General features: G+C 35.7%; 1 protein-coding gene across 20 annotated transcripts in view; it reads left to right on the forward strand.

Annotated features, from left to right (window-relative positions):
- Positions 1-25,150, forward strand: part of ROBO2 (roundabout guidance receptor 2) — a 1,701,369-nt gene that overhangs the window by 1,501,553 nt on the left and 174,666 nt on the right. For all 20 annotated transcript variants that reach the window (XM_081063258.1, XM_081063255.1, XM_081063244.1 and 17 more), the window contains 2 exons: positions 16,430-16,587; positions 19,417-19,537. In XM_081063258.1, coding sequence (XP_080919384.1) covers positions 16,430-16,587; positions 19,417-19,537 — 279 coding nt within the window. The remainder of the gene's footprint in view (positions 1-16,429; positions 16,588-19,416; positions 19,538-25,150) is intronic.

The raw sequence follows: 25,150 nt of genomic DNA on the forward strand, positions 1-25,150 counted from the left end.
TTTTTGCTTTTATAACTGGGTGTTTCATGAAACCGTGTCTCCAAATCACTGATCCAATCATCTACTTCATCTAGTCTGCTGGTAATTCTTTGTAGTACATTCTTCATTTAAGTAATTATATTCTTCACTTCTGACTGATTAACTTATGGTTTGTTTCTATGTCCTTTTTTATGCTTTCTGTCTCTTTGTTGAAGTTTTCACTAAGTTCTTTGAGCATCGTTATAAACAGTATTTTAAGTTCTATCTCTAGCCTCCATTTTGTTTAATTCTTTTTAATGGATTTTTCTCCTGTTATTTTATTTGGAATGCATTTCTTTGTTTTCTCACTTTGGCTGCCTTTCTGTGTTTGTTTCTGTGTATTAGACAGATCTACTGTTTCCCAGTCTGAGCAAGGAAGCTTTACGTAATAGGTGCCCTGAGGGGCTAGGGCACAGTCTCCCTGGTCACCTGCTCAGGGTGGTCCAAGAGTGTTCCTTGTGTGGGTTCCTTGTGTGGGTTTGTGCTGTCCTGTTATAGTTGAACTTTTATTGCTATTGGCATGTGAGTTGGTGGGATTGACCCTCAGGCTAACTGGCTGTGGGGTTTGGGCACATCCACAGCATACAGACTGCTCTGTGGGAGGCTTGCTCCATTGAGTAGGATTTGCCTCAATGGTACTGCTGCCTCTTGAGATCACCCTTCATGTGTGACACCAGTGGGGCTAATTAGACAGTATTCTGCTTGGTCTGAAGCCAACCTCCACGTATGTTGGTTCTAGGGCCCATTGGGAGGGACATTAGTGCAGACCTCGGTCACTTACTGTCTGTGACTGACCAGAGACTGCCTGGTAGGATCTACAAAGTGATTTGCAGTTGCTCGCTCCCTGTACTAAAGTTGGAGGCACATGGGAGAGACCACAATGTGAATCTAGGACAGCTGTCACCAGTACTGGACATGGGGTAGTTCTCTAAAAATACAGATTACCCTGAGGCCTGATGCCACCTCCCAGCTCCTTTAAGTTTCAACCACTGACAAAATCTTGTGTGGTACACAAGTTGGGTGAGTCAGGGCCCAAGGGAATCACTAGAGTGGGAAGAGTAGTGGTCATCAGGTTAATGTTGACCAGTTCGGTGCCAGTGCTGAGACTGGAGCTACTCAGCAAATGTCACAGAGCACACCAAGGCCAGTTGCCACCTGCCTGGGGCCCATGCGCCCTGACAATTTTCCAAGAAAGACTACAATGTGGGAGGGGCTGGCTGCTTTGAGAAAGCACCTCCAGTGGGCTTGGGGGGAGTTGGGTCGGGTGGGTTCCCAGCAGAAATCTCAGAAATCACAGCTGTGAGACAGCACAGCTCACCAGACCAATCTGATTCATATTTGGCCTGTGGGGGCAGGCTCAACACAGGAAAGATTGTGCCCACCAACCAGCTGCGTGGGAGGAGGCCTTCTCACAGGAAAAATGGCTACTGTCCTCCAGCCCTTGCTTTGAAACCACACACCTCAGTCTGCCCCCCTCATGCCTCCAACACCTCCCAAGATACCATCCCTCTGCTGCAGCCCAGGTTGAGTGCCTACGAGTGAGTGAGTCTATGCACAGGTTGTTTAATAGGATATCTGGTTTTCCCACAACCTTTCATCCCATCTAGACGGTCAGAATCCTCAGTGTTTTTCACAGCCAGATGTTGTGGGGCTCCTCTTCCTGGCACCAGTACTTCAGGTTGGGGAGGATGGTGTGAGCCTGGTGTCCCTCGCTCCTCTTGAGGTAACATCCATGGCTGGGATATCCCTTCTGATTATCAACTACCACATGGAGGTTTTGGGCAAGCTCATTTTATGGCTCCACCCCTCCTATCAGTCTGGAACTGACTTCTTCTTTATATCCTTAGTTATAAAACTTCTGTTCTGGTGGACTTCAGATGGTTCTCCAGGTTGATTATTGTATAATTTAGTTGTAATTTTAATGTGCTCACAAAAGGAAGCATGCAAAGTGTTTATCTACTCCCTCATCTTGGATCTGTCAATTTTTTTTTTTTTTTTTTTTAAGAACGAGAAGTTTCTGACAAAGTGCATGCAGGAGTAATGGCTAGTGGGAGGAAAATTAGGAGATTATCCTAGGACTCAAGATAAGAAATACACATTTAAATTACCTATGTTTTAGGCAGTGCTTTACTAGTAATTGTTTCACATAGGATTTGGAGTAGAATACAAAAGTCAATTTAGGAATTTTTCACATCTTAACTCTCAGCAATGTTACCAAGCACTTAACTATAAATAAGCTACTATGGGAGAGAAATGTGAAATAATTACATCTGCATTGAAGACATAGCTAATTTCCAATATACTTTCTACTTGACTCTTTTCAAGTTACTGACATAGTGTCTTCTTACAAGGTACCAACATAAAATCTAGTGATTATAATTAATTGTAATATTTGATTAAGCCATTAACTGTTGTATGGAAATCCTATACTAGCTAAACATTATAAATACTGAAAGAGGTATAAAGACTATGTTTGTAGATTTCAGTATTATTTCAGAGGATTCTCTATGTCTAATAATCACCATCTCTCATATAGCCACTTCCTTAAATTATAAATCAAACAGGACTCTGCAGTCACAAAATTGTTTTTAGAAAATGCATTTTAAATTATTGATTTGCTTAATTTTGGAGGCCTATTGAAAATATACAGTGAACCTTTATATTATGCAAAAAATTCAGTTTTGAAAACAATTAAATGATAATAAAGAATTCTCTTTTTCTTACATCGTATTACTGTAATGAAGTTGTTACCTCTCTCTCACAGTATGCATTTTAATGAGTTTTAAATAACATTTTAATGAGCTGACATTATCATAAACCTAAGGATTAGACAAAATTGAATTTACTGGTATAGACAAAGAAAGGTTCTGCAAGAGTTAATTATATTGTTTAAGATGGAATATAATTCATTTAATGATACACTACCAATGATCATCCTATAAGAAAAATTATAATAGCAGATTAAATAACATCATTATATTTAACCTATACATACATATATACTTTTTCTTCACTTATAAAATTTAAAAAAAATAATGTTTTTGTATTCAAATCCTATGAAATGTCATAAATATTTCAAAGAAAATAAACCAAAATTTGTGTCAAGTTAAATAAGGTTGTTTATATTTCCTTTAAAGAAAACTTGATGAATTAAAACCTGCAAATGGAGATATGTTTTTATTTTTAAAGAAGGAATCATTTATAATATTTTCACATTTATAAAGTGGTCTTGTAGACTCACAATTTATAATGTGGAAGAGATGAAGTTTTTTTTTTTTTTTTTTTAAATCAATGATATTTTGGCTGTTATGGACGATGTGTTGACAGTAAATGTATGTGATGATTTAACCCTTTCTCAACTAAAACACAGCACTCACTACTTGGTCTTTCCTCAATAACCTCTTTGCTCTTCATCCAGTCCTTTGTTGAGGCTCTTAAGAGGCCTAGTCCAGACCAAAAGGTTGTCATCTTACTCACCTTTGCATTTCTTGGACATAAGTCATAGTAGGCCCTCAATTTATCTTAAACGAAGAGACCTTCTCAACATTGAAGTTTTCTGAATTTGTATTCTATCTTAGAAAATAACTAATTAACCAAGTTATATATTTTGATCTCTAGGGTCAGGCTTATCACCATCCTGCAAGTTTATTGTTGACATATATATTCCAAAGCACCATTCTTCTATAATCTTGTAGTCTGTGTGACCAAGTGACTCTTGTGAGGAAACAGATTTACATACCCTTATCACAATTCTATGTTGAAGCCATTTGGGACAGAATATATAATCTGAAAGCACTTTTAGTCAATATTCTTTTTATTCATATATTGTTAAATATGCATATTAATAAGTAATTAATACATTTACAGGGTTTGAACATCAAAAAGTATAAAGTGGATAATGTGAAGTCTTCCTCTACCATCCCTAACTTCCCAGTTTTGTTTTTCTCTGTGAAGGCATTTGTCATTATTAGTTTCTTATGTGTTCCACCAGAGATTCTTTTATGTACATGCAAGCACATTCCAGCATGTTTCTTTTCTTTTTGTAATTAATTAAAGCATACAATGCATATTCCAAAATCAACTCTTGAAGCTGACTCCTCTAAAAAGCCTTCCTTATTGAAAACAGTGTTGTCCTCTTTTGTACCTTAATGCATTTTCAATGTACCTCTCAATTCAGGTGTTTTACATAGTATGATCTTTTTTCTTTTAGATTGTTTTTAGAGTTATATATTTTAACTTTCCTAAATCTTTTATCACCCTGAGGGCAAGATTTCTGTTTCAAATATCTATCTTAAGTGTGTTATAGAGTACCTTGTACCATCAAAAAATGCAGTGCATACCTATTAACTTTTTTTAAAAAAATGATTGATTAAAAAACCTCTTCTGTTACCCTGCAAAGAAGTAGATGCAACTAGAACTGATTGAAATGTGAAAAAATATTTAATTTATTTGGTGGCAATTAAACAAAGCAAAATTAAATGTCATGTTAAATGACCTTTTAAAAATCACCATCTAGTAACAATTGCATAGTATTTGACTATCTGACCCTCCAGACAAAGTAAGAAATTCTTTACACACAGGATAGGGCTCTTGAAGATTATTAACTATTTGAGAGTCAGGAACTAAAAATTGAGAACCATTAAACACATTTAAAATCAGATGCAGAAATAGAATTGTCAGATCCTTCTTATTTACTAGCATTCCCAACAATAAGTCTCATTGATGGAAGGGTTCCCTTTATTTCACACTGTGCTTTACGGAGATCAATTTTATTCTTTATAACAATCAAAAGTCATACGCTTTATTATTCCTGTTTTATAGATGAAGAAGCTAAGTCTCAAAATGGCTGTGTAAACCATTCATTTACTAAAGTATCAGCGCTGAGACTCAAACTCGGGCCTCTGACCAAGCCCATTACTTTAACTACAATGTCATCTTCTCTCCCAGCCAAATAGTAGTTCCATGAACATTTATTAAATAGAAGTTCCAGGTCCCATGAAAGGAACTGAACAACTGATGGAGACAAACTAGAGTGCATTTCAGAAACAGAAAACCATCTGTGCGAAGGTCCATAGGTGGAAAACAGCATCTTGTATTGCAGGACCTGAGGAAGAGCTAGTATGGGTTAAGTATTATGCTGAGGGAGCAACAGTGAGGCAGTAGAGATTTTTGGAGGATAGACCACGTAGAGTTAAAGAGGCGGTTGGTGACTATTTCGACTGGATTCCTGCAACTGTCTTGCCATAATTATGAACAATACTTCCTTTTTGCTTTCCAAAGTGTTAAATATGGAAGATAAAATATATGCTTATCCATTCCATAGGGAAGGTTGAAGGTTTTGGATTTCAGAAAGAATGAATAATTTCCCTACCCCCAGCTACTTGGAATATTACAAAAAAAACAGAAGTCTTTTAGTCCAAACTACATACCCAGAACTCTTATCAACTGACAACATCCCCGGGGATATATCCAAGCCATCCCACATCAAAACTCACTGAAGCAAGGTATACCTTTTAAGTGAATATGAAAAAAAAAAAAAATGTCAATGGCAGTACTAGATGTGTGCCTTAGACATTATTAGATAAATATGTGTGACTTCCAGTTATTTGAGATGTACTAACTTATTTTGAAAATTGAAAAAGAAAAAAAAAAGAAAATTGTCCCATTTGTCAAACTTAGATTTTCCTTTTGTTGCTCACATTTTAGACATTTTGCCCTATATTCAAAACAGTTATAATTTGTCTGTTCATCGATAGTGCCACAAAAAAAGTTTCTAATTTTACCCTTCATAGACAGTTGTAGGGAAGAGTGGGGTGAAGTAGATGATGAAAATGGCCAACATTAGGGATTCTACTCATTTGTTAATTTAATCTTGTATCACAAATAGCCTCAATTAGGACAAAATAATGAAGGCTTGGTGGATTTTCTGATAAATCTCACTTTTCAAGTGTCGTTACCATCTCAGGTAGAGAAGCAAAACAGATACAGCTAGGTAGTTATGTATATATATGAAGCTGATGTTTCTCCAAGCAAAAAGGAAGGGGCCTTGTCTGTTCATTTTTTTGTCTCTGTTTTGGAAGTCAAAGTGTACTGACTCTTTGTTCTAGGAATAACAGTGGAGCCCAGAGAATAAAAGCATAAATAGACCAAGAAGGCAATTTGATTTATTCCCTTGTTCCTGAACATATACTCTGTGGATGGCCAAAGTTGACTTCAGGGTATATCAGAGGAAGAGACAGATTATTTTTTAAACCTTCATGCTTAAGATGACTTCTTTCTAGTTTCATACAAAATATGAAGGTTTGATTAAGGTGTATGTGTATTTTTAAATATTTAGACATTTTTGGGAAAAACATACCTATGATGACTTTTCATGATTAGAACTCAATATTTCTTGCACCTAAGAAAAGACATGTATAATTTATTCTCAGGTATCACTTTGTTTTTGTAGAGTATATGGCAAGGTGGGATGGGTGGGGTGGGGTCTGTTGACTTAGCATCAGGAGTAAATGAAACTGTGCTTCTCATAGGGAAACAAAAGTTGTCAAGCACTTTGTTTTTCAGTTTCCGTTGTTGTCAATAATGTAATATGAGTTTTCTGAAATAATTTAAATTTAGTGTTTAGCACATTTGCATTTAGAAAAAGTGCTTTGATGTTTTTGCGTCCTCTTCTGCTTAGCTGTCAAAACATGGTGATACTTCTGAAGATTTATGGTAGATGGGTAATGAGATTGCTGAATGTTAAATGTAGCATTCACAATTCATTTGGATGGCAAAAGAAAAGAAGGTGACTTGATTTTTGGGGTAGAGTAAAAAGATGATAGAGCTTTTTTAAATCAGCCAATTTAAAAATAAATACACTGTATTCTGGATTAGGAAACATTTCAAGCTTCTTGTCATGTGGTAATCAAATATAACACTTCCCGAAGAATATGGGATGTCAAATAACATCCATTTCAGGAAAATTCATGACAGCTTAGAGTAATACCCATATTTTGTGGTGAGGACATATGCAAATCTTCATATTGGGTGGGAACGGCTGAAGAGTCCACAGGCTTGTGGGATATGTTTTTTAAAAAAATACTTCCATTGCATTAAAAATTCAAACAACTCTCGTGTAGTTGGCTTTTAGTCTATGCCCCTGTGTAAAAGAGGAAAAGAAACACTGTACTCTCAAAGTGGTCATTTTTAAATTCATAGATTATGGTGGGCTTCATGGTTAGCCTCTTAAAATGGATCTCTAGTGATTTGGGTTATGAAATGTGTTAAAATAGATGAGATGATGGAAATTGTGAAATCAGCAGAATTAAGTTGAAAGCCCAGGGATGCATTGCCCCATTATTCAGAGATTTGTTGAGTTTCAGGTAGAGAAGAAAAAAAGATAAAGCAATAGTAGTTTCAAACTAACTGGCATTCTTAACAAGGAAGGTTGACCTTGACCTTCTTCTCCTTCCAACCATCATTTCATCAGCAGGGGTGAGATTACTTTGAGACCCTGCCAATAGGTAATAAATAACACACAAATTCCAGGACACCCTTGCACTGTAGGGTGCCCTAATGTGTAATAATCCTTAGACTATTGAGTTTATAACTCATGACATCTGGCAGTTACTTGGCATTGTAATTCATGTTGATCATGCACATCAGAATCCACCATGGGAGAGAAACACCAGAGCAATAACCCGTTGATACTAGAAGAGGATGGAATGACAGGAAGATGCTGCTGAGACCGTGCACCTCTGTGAACCTTACAGTGTTACAATGCTGTAAAAGCTAATGCCTTCAGATGAGGACTAACAAGGTGCAAGGAGAGTGGTAATCTATTGGGATCCAGAATGAAGCAGTACATTAATATTTACTCTATAGCACTCTTTATTCTTTATTCAACATGACTGCTGTAGCTATAAAGCAGTAATGAATTCTGAAGTTTGAATTTGAAGATGTACTTAATGTATAGGTTAAATTTAAATGTGTACCTAAATAAATATATTGGATTCAATACTTTTTACAAATATGTATAAGTGATATTTGATCCCCCTCAATTTTTTGTTTTCTTTTGTGTAATACTAAGGGCTAAATGAGGAGGGGGAGAATGGAGGAGGAAAATAGGAAGTAGTGGGCAAAAAAAAAAAAAAAAGGCCTTCTTCAAAGCATGTGTAACAAGCCTTGCTGGTACCTTGCAGCCTAACTGCATTGGCTGAAGACTTGACGCTCATGGGACATGAACCAGATTGAAAAGCTAGAAATAGACAGATGACTATTTGTAATCATCCTGTAAGTGTAAATCCTATGAAGATGTTATGATTATTTACTTATTTGTTTGTTTATTTACCCAAACCCAGAGCTAGAGAAAGTTGGAGGTAGATTACAAACTTGAAATAATTTGCTTTTCCTCTTGGTACCATCTTGAGAAACAGTATTTAATGTTTTTGTTTTTTTTTTAATACTAGTCTGTGTTGTTCTGAATTTGAAATTAGATATGTTATTTTTTTTTAATATCCAGAGTTATAGGCATCTCTGTGACCAAGACTGGAATTAGCCCTTAACTGTCAGGTGCTGCAAGGGGATGGTTTGGATAACAGAGCAGAACATTTTGGGTTGTGGAGAAGGTTTGGTTCTGCAGGAGAGGAAGGCATCGCTTTGAACATGTTTAGGCAGGTACCAGTAGTGCTGGACCATCTACTCCTCACATACCACATTTGGGCACAGTCTCTAGGTTGCCCTCATTCCTTGGGTCTCTCTGTGATTCTGGGGACATCAATCCCACATGAACAATTTTGTGGACAATGGCACGTTAAGAAAGGAAATAGAGTAAATGATTAAACATTAATTAGCCTCAATCCCCGACTTCCTCCTAAGCTAACGGATAGGGTATGCAGATCCCTGTCCAATATCAGATTCTAGGCTTTGCCAAAAATAGGACTTCCAAGTGTTGATGGCATGCCAATTGCTGGCTCCCTAACTCGAACCAAAGGAAATGATTGCCAGAGACAGGCCTGGAGTCTGCCATGGTCAGATGTCACCAGTTTGCACTGCCACATGTGATCCAAGATTTTATGAATGATCTCAACACTTAGTCCCTAAGGAGAACATATGCATTACAGAGGTTACGGATACAAATTACAGAGAGCACGATGTTTCCATGTGATTTCTAAGAATCCTTCAGCAAGTTTTAAACATTAATGGAAAACATTAAGGAAGACTTGGCACTGTTAGCAGGACTTCATATTATATTGTGGGTGAGGACAGAACAGAACCAAAAGAAAGGATTTGAGAATAAAGGCTTGGCTAAGATTTGGAGCCTGCCATTCCTCTTGGATGAATTGTGTTTGTATGTTCCATTCCCTGCAGAATACCAGGCTTCACAAAATGCTATGACTTGAAAATGAACAAGTCACAGGGCATCCTTGTTTATTCAATATGCTCCAATTCAAACCACTGGTTTATCTGGATCATTTGCAGAGTGAATTTGCTTGCACAGGGAGTCTTAGTGGAGATGGCGGCTGAGAGCTTCTCATTTTGGAATCGTCAGCATGCTGCAGAGGTGCCAGAGTGTCAGCTTGCACAGCGGTAGCAGGATGTCTCCCCACTGAGTTATTTCTTTCCCATTCCCCTTCTGTGCAGAAGAAACCACTTATGACTTGTTCCCTAAATATCAGATTTTATTGTCTAGTTAGCTAGTGGCTGGCCTGCCCGTTCTGACCATATTTTGTTTGATTGTACCAAATATAATAAAGTCGTTTGTTGTGAATGATAGTTCCTCTTTAGATTTATTTGATCTTTCAGTCATTGAGATTTCAGAAAAATATACACAGTTATTATAGAATGTCAGCGGGGAACTTTCAGTTGAAAGGGGAGATTCAATTTAAACTGGCCAAAATATGAAAGAAAAGTTTTTTAGATCACATAACTAGGAAGTCCAGAGTTAGCACAGTCTTCAGAATTGATTTGTCCAGTTATGTCACCAAGAACTCAAGAGATATTTTTTTTCTAGTGGGCATAGCCTCAGTTTCACCCTGAAGCTGGAGCTCCCCCTGGGGTCACAACATGGCGGCCAACAACAGCCATTTAATGTAGCAGGGACAGAGCACTTGCCTTAGAAGTGGAGTAGATGACCTGAGTTTCTGGATGGTTGAAATTACATCTGATCATTCCCCACGGCGATAGCTGGTGGTGGTATTGTTAAGGAAATAATGTGTACCAGTTGTAGGAATGGCTATCACTTTTTTTTTCTAGTTCATTGTAATATTTACTCTGATATACTATAATTTGTGCTAACCATTATACTACTTGCACATAAATCTGTTGTTTCTTTGATGATGGATTTCTGAACTTCTTGAACCACCTGGCTTTTATTTTAAAGATATATGAGTTTGTAGGCAGGCAAGTCAAGTACACTGTCTCTTAAATCTAACTAAATTGAATTTTTCTTCATAAATGACATTTTAAAATCAAATTAAAACAATGTGGTCTATTTTATATAATAAGATAAAACTGCAACATACTTCTTATAGAGGAGTTTATCAATTCAATCAGTTTATCAAGAGCATTTGATAAATTCTTCTCAGGCCCTTCAAGATGGGAGCTCTTTGGAAGGTTACCAAGTCCAGTGTAAATACAGAGGGAAAACTTTTCAGATGAGTGAGTTCGAAGATGACACCAAAAGAGTAGTATGTGTTCAGAGTACACGATAAGAAAAAGTAAGGGAGCAAAAGGGTACCTGGCAGAGATTTTCAAGCAAAGAGACCATCATCTGCTTGACCATCATCTGTACTTTCATAATCCAATGTTCCTCTCTAAGGCGAGGGCAGGAGAACTACAAAAATGTCTGTGATGAGCCTGGAAATACAAGCAGAGACCTGGTTCTAAACAACATTCAAAATTGTTTTAAGAACCGAATGTTATCTTATAAGAGCCTTTTAAAAAGTTGTGAAAAATGAATTGATATGATCATACCGTGTTTCCCCGAAAATAAGACCGGATCTCATATTAATTTGTGCTCCAAAAGATGCATTAGGACTCAATGTTGAGGGGATGTCATCCTGAAATGATATTCAGGGGATGCCATCATGTTAGGGCTTATTTTCTGGTTAGGTCTTATTTTGAGGGAAACACAGTATTTATATTTTAGCACGCTCATGATAGCTACAGTGAAGAGTTTAAAAGAGAAATCAGAGGGAAAAATACAAATGGGATATTCTTGCAGTAATTTAATGAAGAGGCGAGGATATCCTGAACTAGGGCCGTGGGGACAGGATATATGGAAGCAGATGATATGACAAGTAAGTCTAGTGTAACTGCTGTGTGCTATAGAGTCTAGTGTCAGATACACAGGGTTCAAACTCTGTACTTACCTGCCACAAAAGGTCATTGCAAATGACCTTTCATATATCCACAAGGCCTCGTTTCTCACATAGTGTATCCTCATTAAATATGAGCTATTATTGTACAACAGTTACTTTTAAAATAGGGCAAATAAAAGTGGCAGTGTTTGTGCCTGCTAGCTGATCCAAGAGAGCAAGTTTTTTTTTTTTAATCTTATTGAAAATCAGCATGTAATTTAATATGTTATCTACATGCATGACTAAGAGTTTCTGAGTATCCTTCTAAGTATCAAGAACTACTCATTTTGTATTTATCAACAAATATGTGCACCACAAAAGCATCCCTTGGGATCAGTGGTCAGTTTTCTCCTGGAAGTCTCCTGCCACACAGCTCGGACAGCTCACGTGCTCAGAGAGCTCCCACTGTCTTTGAGTTGCTACAGGTTTCAACTGCCGCTAGTTGTGCTTTTAATTATATTTTCTGTTTAGTTACCTTTTTCATGATCAATTTAGTTTGTGGTGGATAGTTTTCCTTATCCAGTGGTGTGTGTGAGTACTTCCATCAATAATTTTTTTTAGGCTGTACATTTTGAATAACTACTTGAAAGCATGTGTACCTTGCAGTTCTGAAATGTATCTTTCAGAAGCCTGCAAATTACGCAGTCTCATCTCTTTGTTAATTTTTTTTTTTTTTTTTTTTTAGTAAACTGAGATTTGGATATGTCTGAATAATGATTTGCCTTGCCCTTATTTACTGAAGTGAAAAAAAATAATCTTGAGAATGATTGATTTAAAACAGAAGGGAGAGAACTTGGTGAATGTACGCACGTGGGATTGTGAGTAAATAGGAGTCACAGATGCTAGCTCTAAAGGCACAATTAGATGGAAAGCTCATTTAGGGCACTATATTAGTTACCTGTTGCTGTGTAACAAATTACACAAAACTTAGTGGCTTAACACACCACACATTCATTCTCTCTGTCTGTGGATCAGGAACTCAATATGAGTTAGCTTAGTTCTCTGCCGTAGGATCCCTTACAGCTGCAATGAAGGCGTTAGCCAGGGCTGTGGTCTCATGTGAAGGCTCAGCTGGGGACTTTTCTGCTCCCAGGCTCACATAGTTGTCAAGAATTGGGTTCTCAAGGGTTGTTGAACTTAGGGCCTCAGTTCCTTGCTTTCTTTTGCCAAATGGGCTTCTCTGTTGAACAACATGACATCTTGCCTGATCAGAGGAAGCACATGAGTAGCGAGAGAGGGATAGAGAGAAACAGAGAGACAAAAAGACAGACAGAAAAGATGAAAGTCACAATGTTTTATAACCTAATCGTGGACGTGACATTTCATCACTCTGTGATATTCTATTCATTAAATGCAACTCACTAGGTCCAGCTGATAGTCAAGAAAAGGAAGGTACCCAAGGGAATAAATTCCAGGAGGGAGTGATCATTGAATGGCATAGAGAAAACGCCTACCATAGGCACCATTGTGTCATTCTGGGGTTATATTCCTTAATGATTTTATAGAACAGTACCGAGCACATTGTAGTGTTCAATATGTTCCTGCAGAATTGAATTGATTTGTTACAAATTTATACGTATGTCATAAATGTGAACTACATTTTATCAAACACCCTAGTCATTCAGAATTATCTGCTCTTCCAGAGTCACAGTGCATGTCGCTGTAAAAAGAATGCAAATCTAATCCATGTTATGACTAGCAGGGTGAACTCTCATTTGTGCTTTTTAACTCTATACAAAAATAAATACTTGGGTCCTAGCTAATTAGATTTTTTTCCCTGTGGAGATCTGAACCGCTGTGCTGTAAACTTAGATCTGTGAGCAAGTACTATCTTATTTTTTTCCTTTAAAATATAACTTATTGATATCTCCCAGATTTTGTCATTTTAACCAGATTATTTTTAGTTCATCAAGTTTACCCTTCACCCTAGTTAAAGACCTGTTTGGACCTTTAGCTAATGACCATATTATCATATGCTCTTCCTTTGGCTTACTTGTCAAGCCGCATTAAAATGCAGCTTTTAGTTATTTTTAAAATAGGGGCTTAAGGAGAAAAATATATAGACTCAGTTTGGAGTTGCTCTTCTCCTCTACGTTTACAAGACCATTTTTAGTTCCTTTCATCCAATATATGTGAGTCCTTTACTTACAGAGAACACCTTCTGTTCTTTATCACCTGCAATGAAGCGCGGGACAAAATCTAGTGATTTTGAAATGAATGATTTTGAAATGAATAATTAGCACAAAAATTAGAAACAGTACATATTATTTCATTTCACTTTGCTTACATTTATGAATGGATATACAAATCTCAGAGAAACATTTAAGCAAATGTCAGAACATAAGTGTCCTTAACAATCTGAGAAGATTAAAAATGACTACTTTTTCCTCAATGTTCTCTGCTTGCTATGCTGGAAACTGCTGAAAAGGATGTTTTTCTTTTGAATATTTTATTTTAGAGAGAGAGAAGAAGCATATTTTATTACCCCAAAGACTTAAGAGTAAAATAAATGATATTGCTAAGCAAAAAATGAATTAGGTGAACAGTATACATACCTTGAAGAGCATTTTAGAAGTTGAAGAGGGTACAGTACCAATTATCCTATTAGCTCACCCTACTCTCCGGGTGAATAGTCTGAAAGCCTAAAATTATAGTTGATGTTAAATTTCTTGGCTTCATTTGCAAAATGGAGTCATTTTCTTTTTTTGTGAATACCATAAACACGTGTTATATTGTTTAAGAGAAGCAGTCCATATATATATATATATATATATATATATATATATATATATATATATATATATATATATATCCCTGTGTCAAAGAACTTTTTTTGTTAATTTGTCTTGTTGCAAATTGCTGTAGCACTGTGTTTCTCAATGATCTGCAATGGTCCTATGTACCATTTGAGCAGAGGCTTTTTGGCATGTCATTTGTTAGGAGGCCAGTTCTGGAGAAGGTCTTCAGCTGGCCAGATGTATCATTTTGGAACTGATTGAGGGCCTGCCAAAACACCATTTGTTGCCAGGACCGGATATTGTAGGGGTGCTCACCACCCTGTTACCATATTTTTGCACATCTTAACATTGCATAAAAAGGCAGCTGTTCTGTATTTAGAATATAAATGAGTCACCAGCTTGCTCTCCCAGGAGGATTTACCTGCGAGAGAGAACCACAGTGTTAACCCCTTCTCTTTCCCCTGCCTGACTGTCACATTTAAATGCACACTTCTCTCAGCTCATTCAGAAGCAAATCCTTAAGCATATAAATCACACCTTTCCTGCCAGTTAGACAAGAGAACCAAAATATGTGCAGTTCACCTAACTAAAATGGAACAAATTTTCTCAACAGCGAAAAAGCAGTAAATTAATCAGTTTATAAACTGAGAGTGAGCAATTTGTACTGAATTCTTTCTTACTGCTCCTTCAGTAAGAAACAAGGTTCTCTAATCTTGTAAAGGGCCATGACTTCATTAAGATGGAAAACCCTGTTAAAAGAGGTTTTGCAAAAGATAAGAAAAGAAAAGCCCTAAAAATCACTCATTTGTCTCTCTGGAGCTATTTTCAGGGCAGAGGATTTTTATTTATTTGGAGAATGACAATTAACCTAGAGACTTTGCCCAACAAAGAAGCAGAGTGTTGAAATGGGTCTCATTACAGGATACCAAAGGCAGTTGGTTTGACCTAAACCACATTTGCAGCAGTTGATTTACATAACAGGCTAGCACAAGCTGCCTGATTTTGATTTCAAATAGCTTGATCTGTGTGTGTGTGTGTGTGTGTGTGCGTGTGTGTGCATGTATACAGATATATACATATAATAGATACAGATTAGATAGATATACAAATATGTACAGATATAGATATAGATGATATAGATATATAGATATGTGCACATACAAATATATTTGTATATTTATACATAAATACAGATACAGAGGAGATATAGATACAGATATAGATGATATAGATATAGATACATAAACGTACAAATATATTTGTACGTGTGTGTATTTGTTTGCTTTACCCCTAGGTATATTTAGGAAACAAACTTTTGGATAGAAGGATAGAAAAACATCAAGAAAGTTAGGAAAAGCAGAGACAGTTAATGTATATGGTGTAGTATTAGCTGGTCACAACTACTTTTTTCAGTGTTTGCCTTAAAATAGACATAGCCCTTACTTGCTAAATAAACCCAGCGCTCTGTCACCCGATCAGGCCAAGTTATTTCTCCAGGCTTTCCATCTTGTCAGCGGAAGAAAAGTACACACAGATAGACACAGATAGATAGGTGACATTTGGAGAGCCAGGCATGCCAGATTTTTGGAGGTTACAACGGAGGTCCAACCTGCTGTTCTCCTAATGAAAGGAGGAGAAAGTCAGGCTGGCAAATTGCTATAAGGGATATATCCCTGCTCCGAATGTCACGCTGCCCAGATGTCACTCGGCAGGTGGAGAGGCAGAGAGAATGAAAACGGATCCCTGTGTATGTGGGTGCTAGTGCGTTTCAAGGGTGAACAATGAGTCTATCTTCTGAAGTGTAAAGAAAACAGTGTGGATCTTGTCCATATTCATGTCATGAGAAAAGGCATCCTCAAAGAGTTCTTACCCACTTCCCCTCCCAGACTGACACGCATTCATGCTCACAGACCATGTGCACATGACTTGTTTCCGGGTTTTAAGTATAATTGAACAATTTATTTTAATGTATTTGTATGCATATATGTACGCTTTTTAAAATAGAGAATGGGATCATACTACATACAGTTGTGTCTCTTGAATTTTTGTTCAATCTCAAAAGTATATCATGAATATTTCTCATCCCTTAGTATTTTCTCATTTTCTACATTAGATTTTATAGCAAAGGTGCATGATCATATCGTCGGTTATTTCCCTGTTGATGAACATTTCAGGTGGCTCTAGAATATTTTAAATTGGGCATGGCAATGTTCTCAGTAAATGTCTTGGCAATTGTTATTAGAACAAAGTTAAGACTTGAGTTACCTTTTGCAAGAGAAAACCAAAGTGACTGCCATTGAGGTTTCTTTTCCTACAATTATTTTTCCTCAGTGTTACGGGATGACTTCCGGCAAAATCCCACAGATGTTGTAGTGGCAGCTGGAGAGCCTGCCATCCTGGAGTGCCAACCTCCTCGTGGACACCCAGAACCCACCATCTACTGGAAAAAAGACAAAGTTCGAATTGATGATAAGGAAGAAAGAATAAGTGTGAGTTAAATTAAAACGAATGCCTAAAGAAATTAATATGAAGTCTTAAAATGGATATATTTTATTTTATTTATTGTTAATAAAATTATAGAACTGCATTGAATGGTAACTACCATTTATATTGTATTGAAAGGATTGAGAAAGGGTAAAACAATAACTTAGAAATGAAGGTTCAAAGAGACAAAACTTCTATAAATCAAGTGTACATAGTAGTTTAAGAGTTACACCAATCTGAATATGTAAATGTATTTTTTCAGGTGGGTATTGAGGTTTTGGCTCTTTTTTACAATCTTCAAATGCATCTATTTCTCATGCAGTATGTGAGTGTTAAAATGTAAATGATGGCCATAAACCACATTAACTAGAACACTTCTTTTTGCACTATTTTCAAAATTATAACAGGAAATAATTTAAGGTGAGAAATATTTCAAGCACTTTTCCAGTTTTTCCAATTTAATAATAATATATTACTAAAATTTTATACATGAATTCATTTAAAAATTAAGAGATATGAAATAAAATCACAGTAAAAATGACTGGCTGGTTGTGCAGTTTAACTCTTACAGAAAAATGGTCTGTTTTCAAGGGAAATTGATGATTAGGTTCATCAGGTTTTTAATATTCAAAATAAAACACCCAGAAAAATCATAAAGGGGTAGAGAGTGAATAGCATATGATTATTTTATTTTTATAATGGATCCACTCAACATTTGTATGTGACGTTTGTAAAAACTAGTCCACTGATAGTAGATCATGTGTCAACTTTCTGACATTATTCTTAGTATGTTTTTTTATGTTCAGTACAATAATTGAGAATTAGTATATTTCATTTAAAACATTTTATCATATAATGGAAAATGTGCCATTTCTATCAAAAGTTCCTATACAAAGTGCCTATTATCTTTAAAATTATCTAATAAATAAGGATTTTTTTTTTCTTATGTGAACATTGTGATCGCATCATAACAAAGAACCAGATAGGCCACATAAAAGATCACAAGATATGTTTATGTGATTCTGGCTTGAACTGTTGACACTCTGAGTATCTGCATTACCCGGTAGACTTTGGTTCCCAATTTTCTGTGCTTGGATGCCAAGCATGAATATATGCTCCTGGTGATGGCGTAAAATCAGTGTACAAGGGTTTTTAGTTCATGTTCGTATTATTTAGCTTTTGCTTTGTAACAAACCACCTTAAAATACAGTGACTTACAATAACTATTTTACTTAAACTAAAGTTTTGTGGGTAAGCTGGTAGTTCTTCACTCTGGGCCAATTTGGCTGGTCTTTCCTATGCTTTCGCATGCTTCTGTGGCTTGTTGAGAGATGTGCAGACAGCTGGATGATCTAGGATAACCTTACTAACATGGCTGGCAAGTGACTGACTCTCAGCTGGGCATCCTCATTCTTTTCCTCATGCCTCTGATTTTCCAGCAGCCTCACTCAGGCTGGCTCCCCTGGGGGTCCTGGGTTCTCAAGTACAGCATGAGAAGGCAAGTGCCAATGTGCAAGCACCTTCCTGCTGGTAGAATATTTCTTTAGTTCCATTGGTCACATCAAGTCATGTTGCCAAACTCAGCTTCAAGGGGAGAAGAAATGACCTCCATGGTCATTTTTATAACTTAGCGTTCATTATGGTCTACTACATATATTTGAGAACCAGTTGTCGGTCTTTTCTTCCCAGGTAAAATAATAATAATAATAAAAGTTGAAAATCCCTTTCTGTGACATGGCAAGTTTTAGGACCTGAATTATCTCCAATGAGAATATACCTCCATCAGTCTTGTTTGCCTATGCATTTAAAAATTAACAAAGGGAAACAGCATGTTTCTATATGTCTTTAAGAACACTCAATCATTGTGAAGTGATCCTTGGATTAGGTGAATACGAAAAAAAAAAATTAGAAAAAAAGCTATGAGTTGATGATACACTTCCAGAAAACTTAATTCTGTCTCTCTTTATTTCAATAGATAATATTTTAATCAGAATGATATCTAAAATTCTAAAAATCCTAAATACTTTTTTTTAATTCAAGTTTATTGGGGTGACAATTGTTAGTACTAATTCTCTTTCAATGTACTCTTTAACAGACAGGCACTTTAACATTATTACATTTGTTTATTCAGTTAATACATGCTTCTTATTTAAGACATTTAGGGAGCAGATAGTGGAAGCCAGAGATTTGTACCAAGTCATACTCAGGGTTCAATAAATTTAAATTTTTTAATCCAACCTGTTGTCTTCAAAAGTTATCTCATAAATGCAATTAAGACGAAACAAAGATAATTAATACAACAAATTGAAATGTAAGCTCCACGAATGCAGAAATTTTTATTACTTGATTTACTACTTAATCTCAAGTACCTAGAAAACTGCCCAGCTCATAGAGGTACTCAATAAATATTCATGGAATCCCTCTGAGTCAGTTGTATTTTGTTGTGTTATCTAGAGCAGGTATCTAGTGCTCCTTTCTGATGACAAATGTCAATAGCAATTTATCCAACCAAATCTCGGAGTGAAGACCAACCACTGAGATTTGATGGGGACAGCCACAAGACCCAAAATAAAACCAGGCAGGAGATGAAGACTGCTTTAAAGAAGCATTCTCTAGAAAGTGAAGAAGAGGCTTACATTGGAGGAGAATTTAAGAGGAGAAAAGACACGTGAAGATGCCAAACAGTGGGAGAGTTTTTTGTCTTAGACACTCAAGTATTTGCTTTAGGAAAAATAAAATATTGTGCTTAAATGTTCAAAATTATTTAGTATTGACCTTTCTTTTCCATTTTCTCCTCCTACTTCTTTATCTTTTTTTTTTTTTTTCCCCCACAGATCCGCAGTGGAAAACTGATGATTTCCAATACCAGGAAAAGTGATGCAGGAATGTATACCTGTGTTGGTACCAATATGGTGGGGGAAAGAGACAGTGATCCAGCAGAGTTGACTGTCTTTGGTAAAACTCTCTTTTAATTTATAAATTGCGATTTATACCTACTATTCCTTTGCTTTTACATATTTTTTCGGTTGTTGTTGTTGTTTTTGTTGTTGACAAACATAAAGGCCATAAAGGGACAGTTACTTATGAATTGTGATGAGCAGTGCCACACTGGAATTGTCTTGTTTTCTGGTTCTGTCTTGAAGATCAAATTTTTGATGTGAAGAAAAGTAAAACTTTTGAAAGGTTAATTCACTGATTTTATTCCTGTATTTATAGGATTTTTCCTTTCATCAGAATGTAAACAATTGTTTTCTTTTTCTCAAAATCTATTTGAGATATTGTATTTCTCTCACGTTTATCGCTCATTATCTATTATGCGTAAGACACAGGGTAAGGCTTTTTTTTAATTAGAGAGTGCAGTGCAAACACATTTCACTTGTTTTCTACTTTAAAAAATTTCAAATTGACATATTTGCAGTGTTAGTACATTATAAAAAGATTAGCTAGCTATGTACGTATATGCACACATATGATCAAAATTAGAAAAAACACATTTTTGTTTTTTTGCTATGATATTTATGTTCTTCAACTTTAAGATCCAAGACACTCTTTAATTGAATTACTTCAATTGATAGTTTAAAACCTTATAGATTAGTATCACAGAAATAGTGGCGGAAGCATTAGGAAGGAGAACATTGGGGATAATAAAGATGGCTGAGTAAACAAAAGTGAGGATAATACTATAGACCATATGTGGAAAATTGAAAGAGAAATAAAATGACAGAAAATTGGGGAAAACAAGGATTTTAAAGATACTAGAAAATGAAACATTCCTTTAAAAGGCATTGAAGCCCCATCCAGTTCTCTGTGTGGAGATATATATTATATATACGCACATGTACACATGTACACGCACAAGCTTGCACACATGTATATACATACACATGCATATATATGCATATATATACACACACATAAGTATATGTATGTGAATATCTATCTATATCTTAATAAGATATTTCACTATTGCAGATAGTATTTGATTTACTTTTTAACATACGAGATAGATAACTGTGCTTTTTAAATCACTTTCTGCTCCAGTAAAATAAACTGATTCTATGCATGATAGAATAAACTCTGATTTCTGGTCATTATTCCAGAACACACCCGAGGATCGCATCAGAATCCTGCATACGTCCCTAAAGAAACTTCTTTTATAGTTTGGAAGTGCCATTGCGAGTGCCTGATGCAGAAGAGCCATATTATGATCCCCATGACATTTAAAGCATTGGGGTGTGCCTTCTGAAGATGTATCATAATGCAGGCCTCTCATTTCAATCACTCTGAGTACCAAGTAATCTCTGGTAATATTCTTTGTGGATACTAAGCAGCTCGAAGTCCTAAATGACAAAACCAGGAGAAATCCCATAATTCATTAAAGGATTTGAAGAGTAACAATAAAATTGTTCAAAGTATGCATGCACATTTCTGTCCTGCAGAATTCACTCAGACAAGCATCAGTTTGCTGTTAAATTCCATGCAGTCATCTATAAGAGTCCTAAAATGTGCTTCACCCTGAAGTGAATAAAATAGTTTCGCCTGGTAAATTATGAAATTACTGGTCACTGAACATTAGCACTGAAAATCCACAAGAACAGCTACTCTATTTTAAGAAACTCTCATCACTGTTTTTCTGTAACTCCTACAAGCTTTGCAACAGAAAAACGTTGCATTACAGCAGTGTATACTGCCTTCAGAAAGAAATTGAAAGTCTTTAATCTCATTACCCAAGCAATTAGACTTTCCGAAATGTGACTGTGATATGAAATATTTACCCTACTTTCCCTACAGACGTTACAAGAACTACAGGAGATTCTTAAACATGTCAGGAGTTACAGGGGAACTTCTAAATTATTTTGAAAATAGCTATAAACTAAAGAGATTGGATTTGTCTAGAGGCCTTTCCTCTGAAAGAATTGATTTAGGAAGCTGAGAAACGTTTATCTGCTGGTGTAAACTAGTCAGAACAGACCTAAAGGATTTTAAGTACAATATTAAATTGAAGGGAAAAGTAAGATTCCAATATTGGTAAGAAAACAACATCCAAAACCACAAATAAAAGATAAAACAGTAGTGATAGTCCAAATCAAGGTGTGACAAGTATTGCATCAGAGAGACCCCCTTTTGTCCTTTCATTCTCAGAGAAAATGAAATAATCAGTGTGGCATGTATAATAAGGCCTTCTTTGTTTTATTTTGGTGCTCTTGCATCCATATAGGTTTTCTAATAAATCTCTATATTTTGTCATTGTTAAATATTATCACCTCTGACTTAAGTTTTATAAAATTTTTTTTAAAGTTTTATTACATTTTATCCTTCCTCTCTCTGAAATTTATTTTCATGTAGCAGCAATTCTGCTTTAAAAAAAAATCTGGCTATATAAAGGTTTTAAATATCCTTCACAACCTAATCAATACTTTAAGATATCCTATACAGAAAAAGTATTAAAAATATTTAATTTTTCAAAAATATAATTCACCTACAAATAGCAAGAAACACAACGAAAGGGATAAAAGGTCTTTCCCAATACAGTAGTCATCTGCAAACATTTTGATTCTTTAGTAAGTGGTCTTAGAGATTTTTTAGTTTGAAAATTGCAACTTACATTTTAAAAATCTGCCCTTTTGTCAAAGACGTGACCCATGTAACTTAATGTTCAAAATATTATTATGCCATACTCCACGAATCATTTATTTTGTCTGGTCTTTGATATTTGCTGGCCATAAAATAACATCCTGGTACTTTGATTGGGAGGTACCAAATACAAAAATTATAAGCAAGCATCATAGTGTAATGGACATTAAAATCTATGGGAGAGTTTAGATGCCTGCATAAAAAATACTCACTAGCACTTTACACTAATTCATTAAGTTCTTGAGATCCTGAAGACAGAGAAACTAGAATTAAGTTACATAATTTAGTTTTTAAGTTTAGATTTGGGATATCTGTTATCTAAAATTTAACTAGCATTAAAAAATAACCAAAAATAACATGAATATTTTCCAAATGAATATAAATGTTTATCAGAATAATACATGAAAAATATTTTATGTCACATATCTACATTAGAAATATTATAAAATTTATAATGAAATACAGAAATCTCTTGCCCCCACATTTCTTCCCACTACACACACACAGACACACACAGACTCAGAGAGAGAGACACACACACACATACAGAGACACACACACACACACACACACACTTCATTTTTCAAATTCCTGCAAGCCTGTTTTATCTTTTTCTTGTGGAATTTATATCCATATTTCTCAATGTTTGCTTATTCTGCAGTTCTATACATTATTTTGATGCCTATTTTGCAAGATGATGATTTGGCCCACTTATATCCTCTTCTTTTTTCTACATTCTCACCTCTACTCTCCCTTCTTTTTGTCCTTCCAGTATATTGATTTCAGACACTTCGGTTATATTAATTTTCAGAATTTGAGCTATTATAACCATGTAAATATTGCCGGTGAGCTAGGTCTTATGCTATTATGATGGCATTTCTTTTCTGGTACTACATTCATTTTTCTCAAATTAATACTAAACCCATTTTTTTCTCTTACTTGTATTTGTAGACACCTGGCATGCATTCTTCTTGACCTCTCTAACAGAAAGTTTAAAATCCTCAAAGTTCTATTTAGATATTAGGTCCACCCTCGCTCCAGCCTTCCTGGTGGCCTCAGAACACCTGCTCAATCTGACTGGGTTAGATCTGTTTAGGTCTATTCCAGAAACTTCATCCTGATGTTATCGTCCCTTTGCTCTGATGCTGAGTCCCTATTTCCTGTATCCTGTATGTTTTTCTTGGTTCACTCCTATGTTCAGAACAGTGTTTCTCTCCTGCTTTATGCTTGACTGGAGCCTAGAACTCATTACAATCCAAAAGGCCTTTATTCTGTCTGAAACTTAATTGATACTTTGACTCCTTATAGAATTCTAGTTTACAAATACATATTTTTGCCCAGAATTTTAAAGTGGTCATTCCAAGATCATTTAGCTTCCACAGTTGCTATTGAGAAGACTATTGTGCTTCTATTCGCTATGTGCTCAGTTTTCCTTTTTTTCTCTTTCTAAAATTTTAGTACTGTCTCTTTATCCTAGTATTCTGAAATGTTTCAATAATATGCCTTGGTTTGGCACTCTTTCTTTCCTTGTTTTTTTTAAATCGCTAGATCCTGGGTGAGCAATTTCAATCTAAAAATTTTGGATCCAAATAATTCAATGAAATATCCTTTCTGATTTTTCTATTCTGTTTCTCTGTCAAACATGTATTCATTAATTATGTTAAACCTTCTAAGACTTCCTTTTCTCTAATTCTTTCTTATTTATTTCATCCCTTTCTTGTTTCATGGGTGTTTTACTTTCTCTTGTTTCTGAGGATTTTAATAACACTGTTTACTTTTTAATAAAATTCACTTGCGATGCTTTCCTGCTTTTACATCTTCTGAGTTTCTCCCCACCTCCACACCCCCATCCCCAACCCCCTTTCCTTGCATTATTTTAATGGAGCCTTTCTTCAAACGTCAAGTAATCTACTGTTTATTTATACTGTTTAATTGATGTTCACTACAAAGACTATTGGAAATTGTGTCAACTGATGGCTCTCTTGGTGGGATAATCAGATTGGACACTAGCCATTTCATTGAGGATGAGGACAGAGGTTGGGGACGGTGATGCTGATTTTCAGCTATTGCACGAGAGATAATAGTTTATGGCTTGAGTATAGCTGAGAAAGCCAGACAAAAACCTATGAGGGAAGATGTCTCAGAAACAAACCTTAGGAAACAGTATGTAACTTTTATTGATAACATATTGCCTTCATTTAAGATTCAAAACCTGAGGTGTTATTAAAATCAAGGTGACAGTTTTTTAAAATAATGTTTACTAGCAAACTTTAAAGCCGTAAAATGTTTTCTATTCATTCACTTATGTAACAAATATATTTTGAAGACCTACTATGTTCCAAGCCTTATTTAAATGATGAACAGGTAGGTGCCCTGCTCTCAGTGGGACTCTATATCATGTGATCAGCAATAACATGAAACTTTGCCTCTAAAACATGGTGAGAGAGGCATTTTTTCCTCTGAGAACTTTTTTACCTATGTTTGTCTTTAGAGGGTGACTTCTCTCAAAGAAAATTCTCAGTAAGACAATAAATTAATGCAGCCATGACTTAGTTAATCACATTTAGACAGACCAATCATTATCATCCAGTCTGTTTTAGAAGGGCCCAATATTTCACAGTCAATGGCTATCATAACCCATGTGCCTTCATATATGTCTGGTTAATAAAAGCTGACATACTAGGGCTAGCCATGTGATCTCTCAATTTAATGGACACTGTAGAGTGGCAAGTCTTCTGGGTTAGCTGAAGTTAAGATAAGGTTTACAAGCAGTGGTTAGCTCTAATGTCCTTTTATTGCATAGCTTTGGTCCTATTGGATTTAAAAGACTCTGCCTGTGTAATTACTGTCATAACACTACTTTTATAATGACAAGCAAAGTTTATTTTAAAATTGTTAACGTTGTCCTCATATAGCTGTCATGGCACAGCCATG

Source organism: Rhinolophus hipposideros (genome assembly GCF_964194185.1).
Source record: "Rhinolophus hipposideros genome assembly, chromosome: 2".
NCBI lineage: Eukaryota > Metazoa > Chordata > Mammalia > Chiroptera > Rhinolophidae > Rhinolophus > Rhinolophus hipposideros.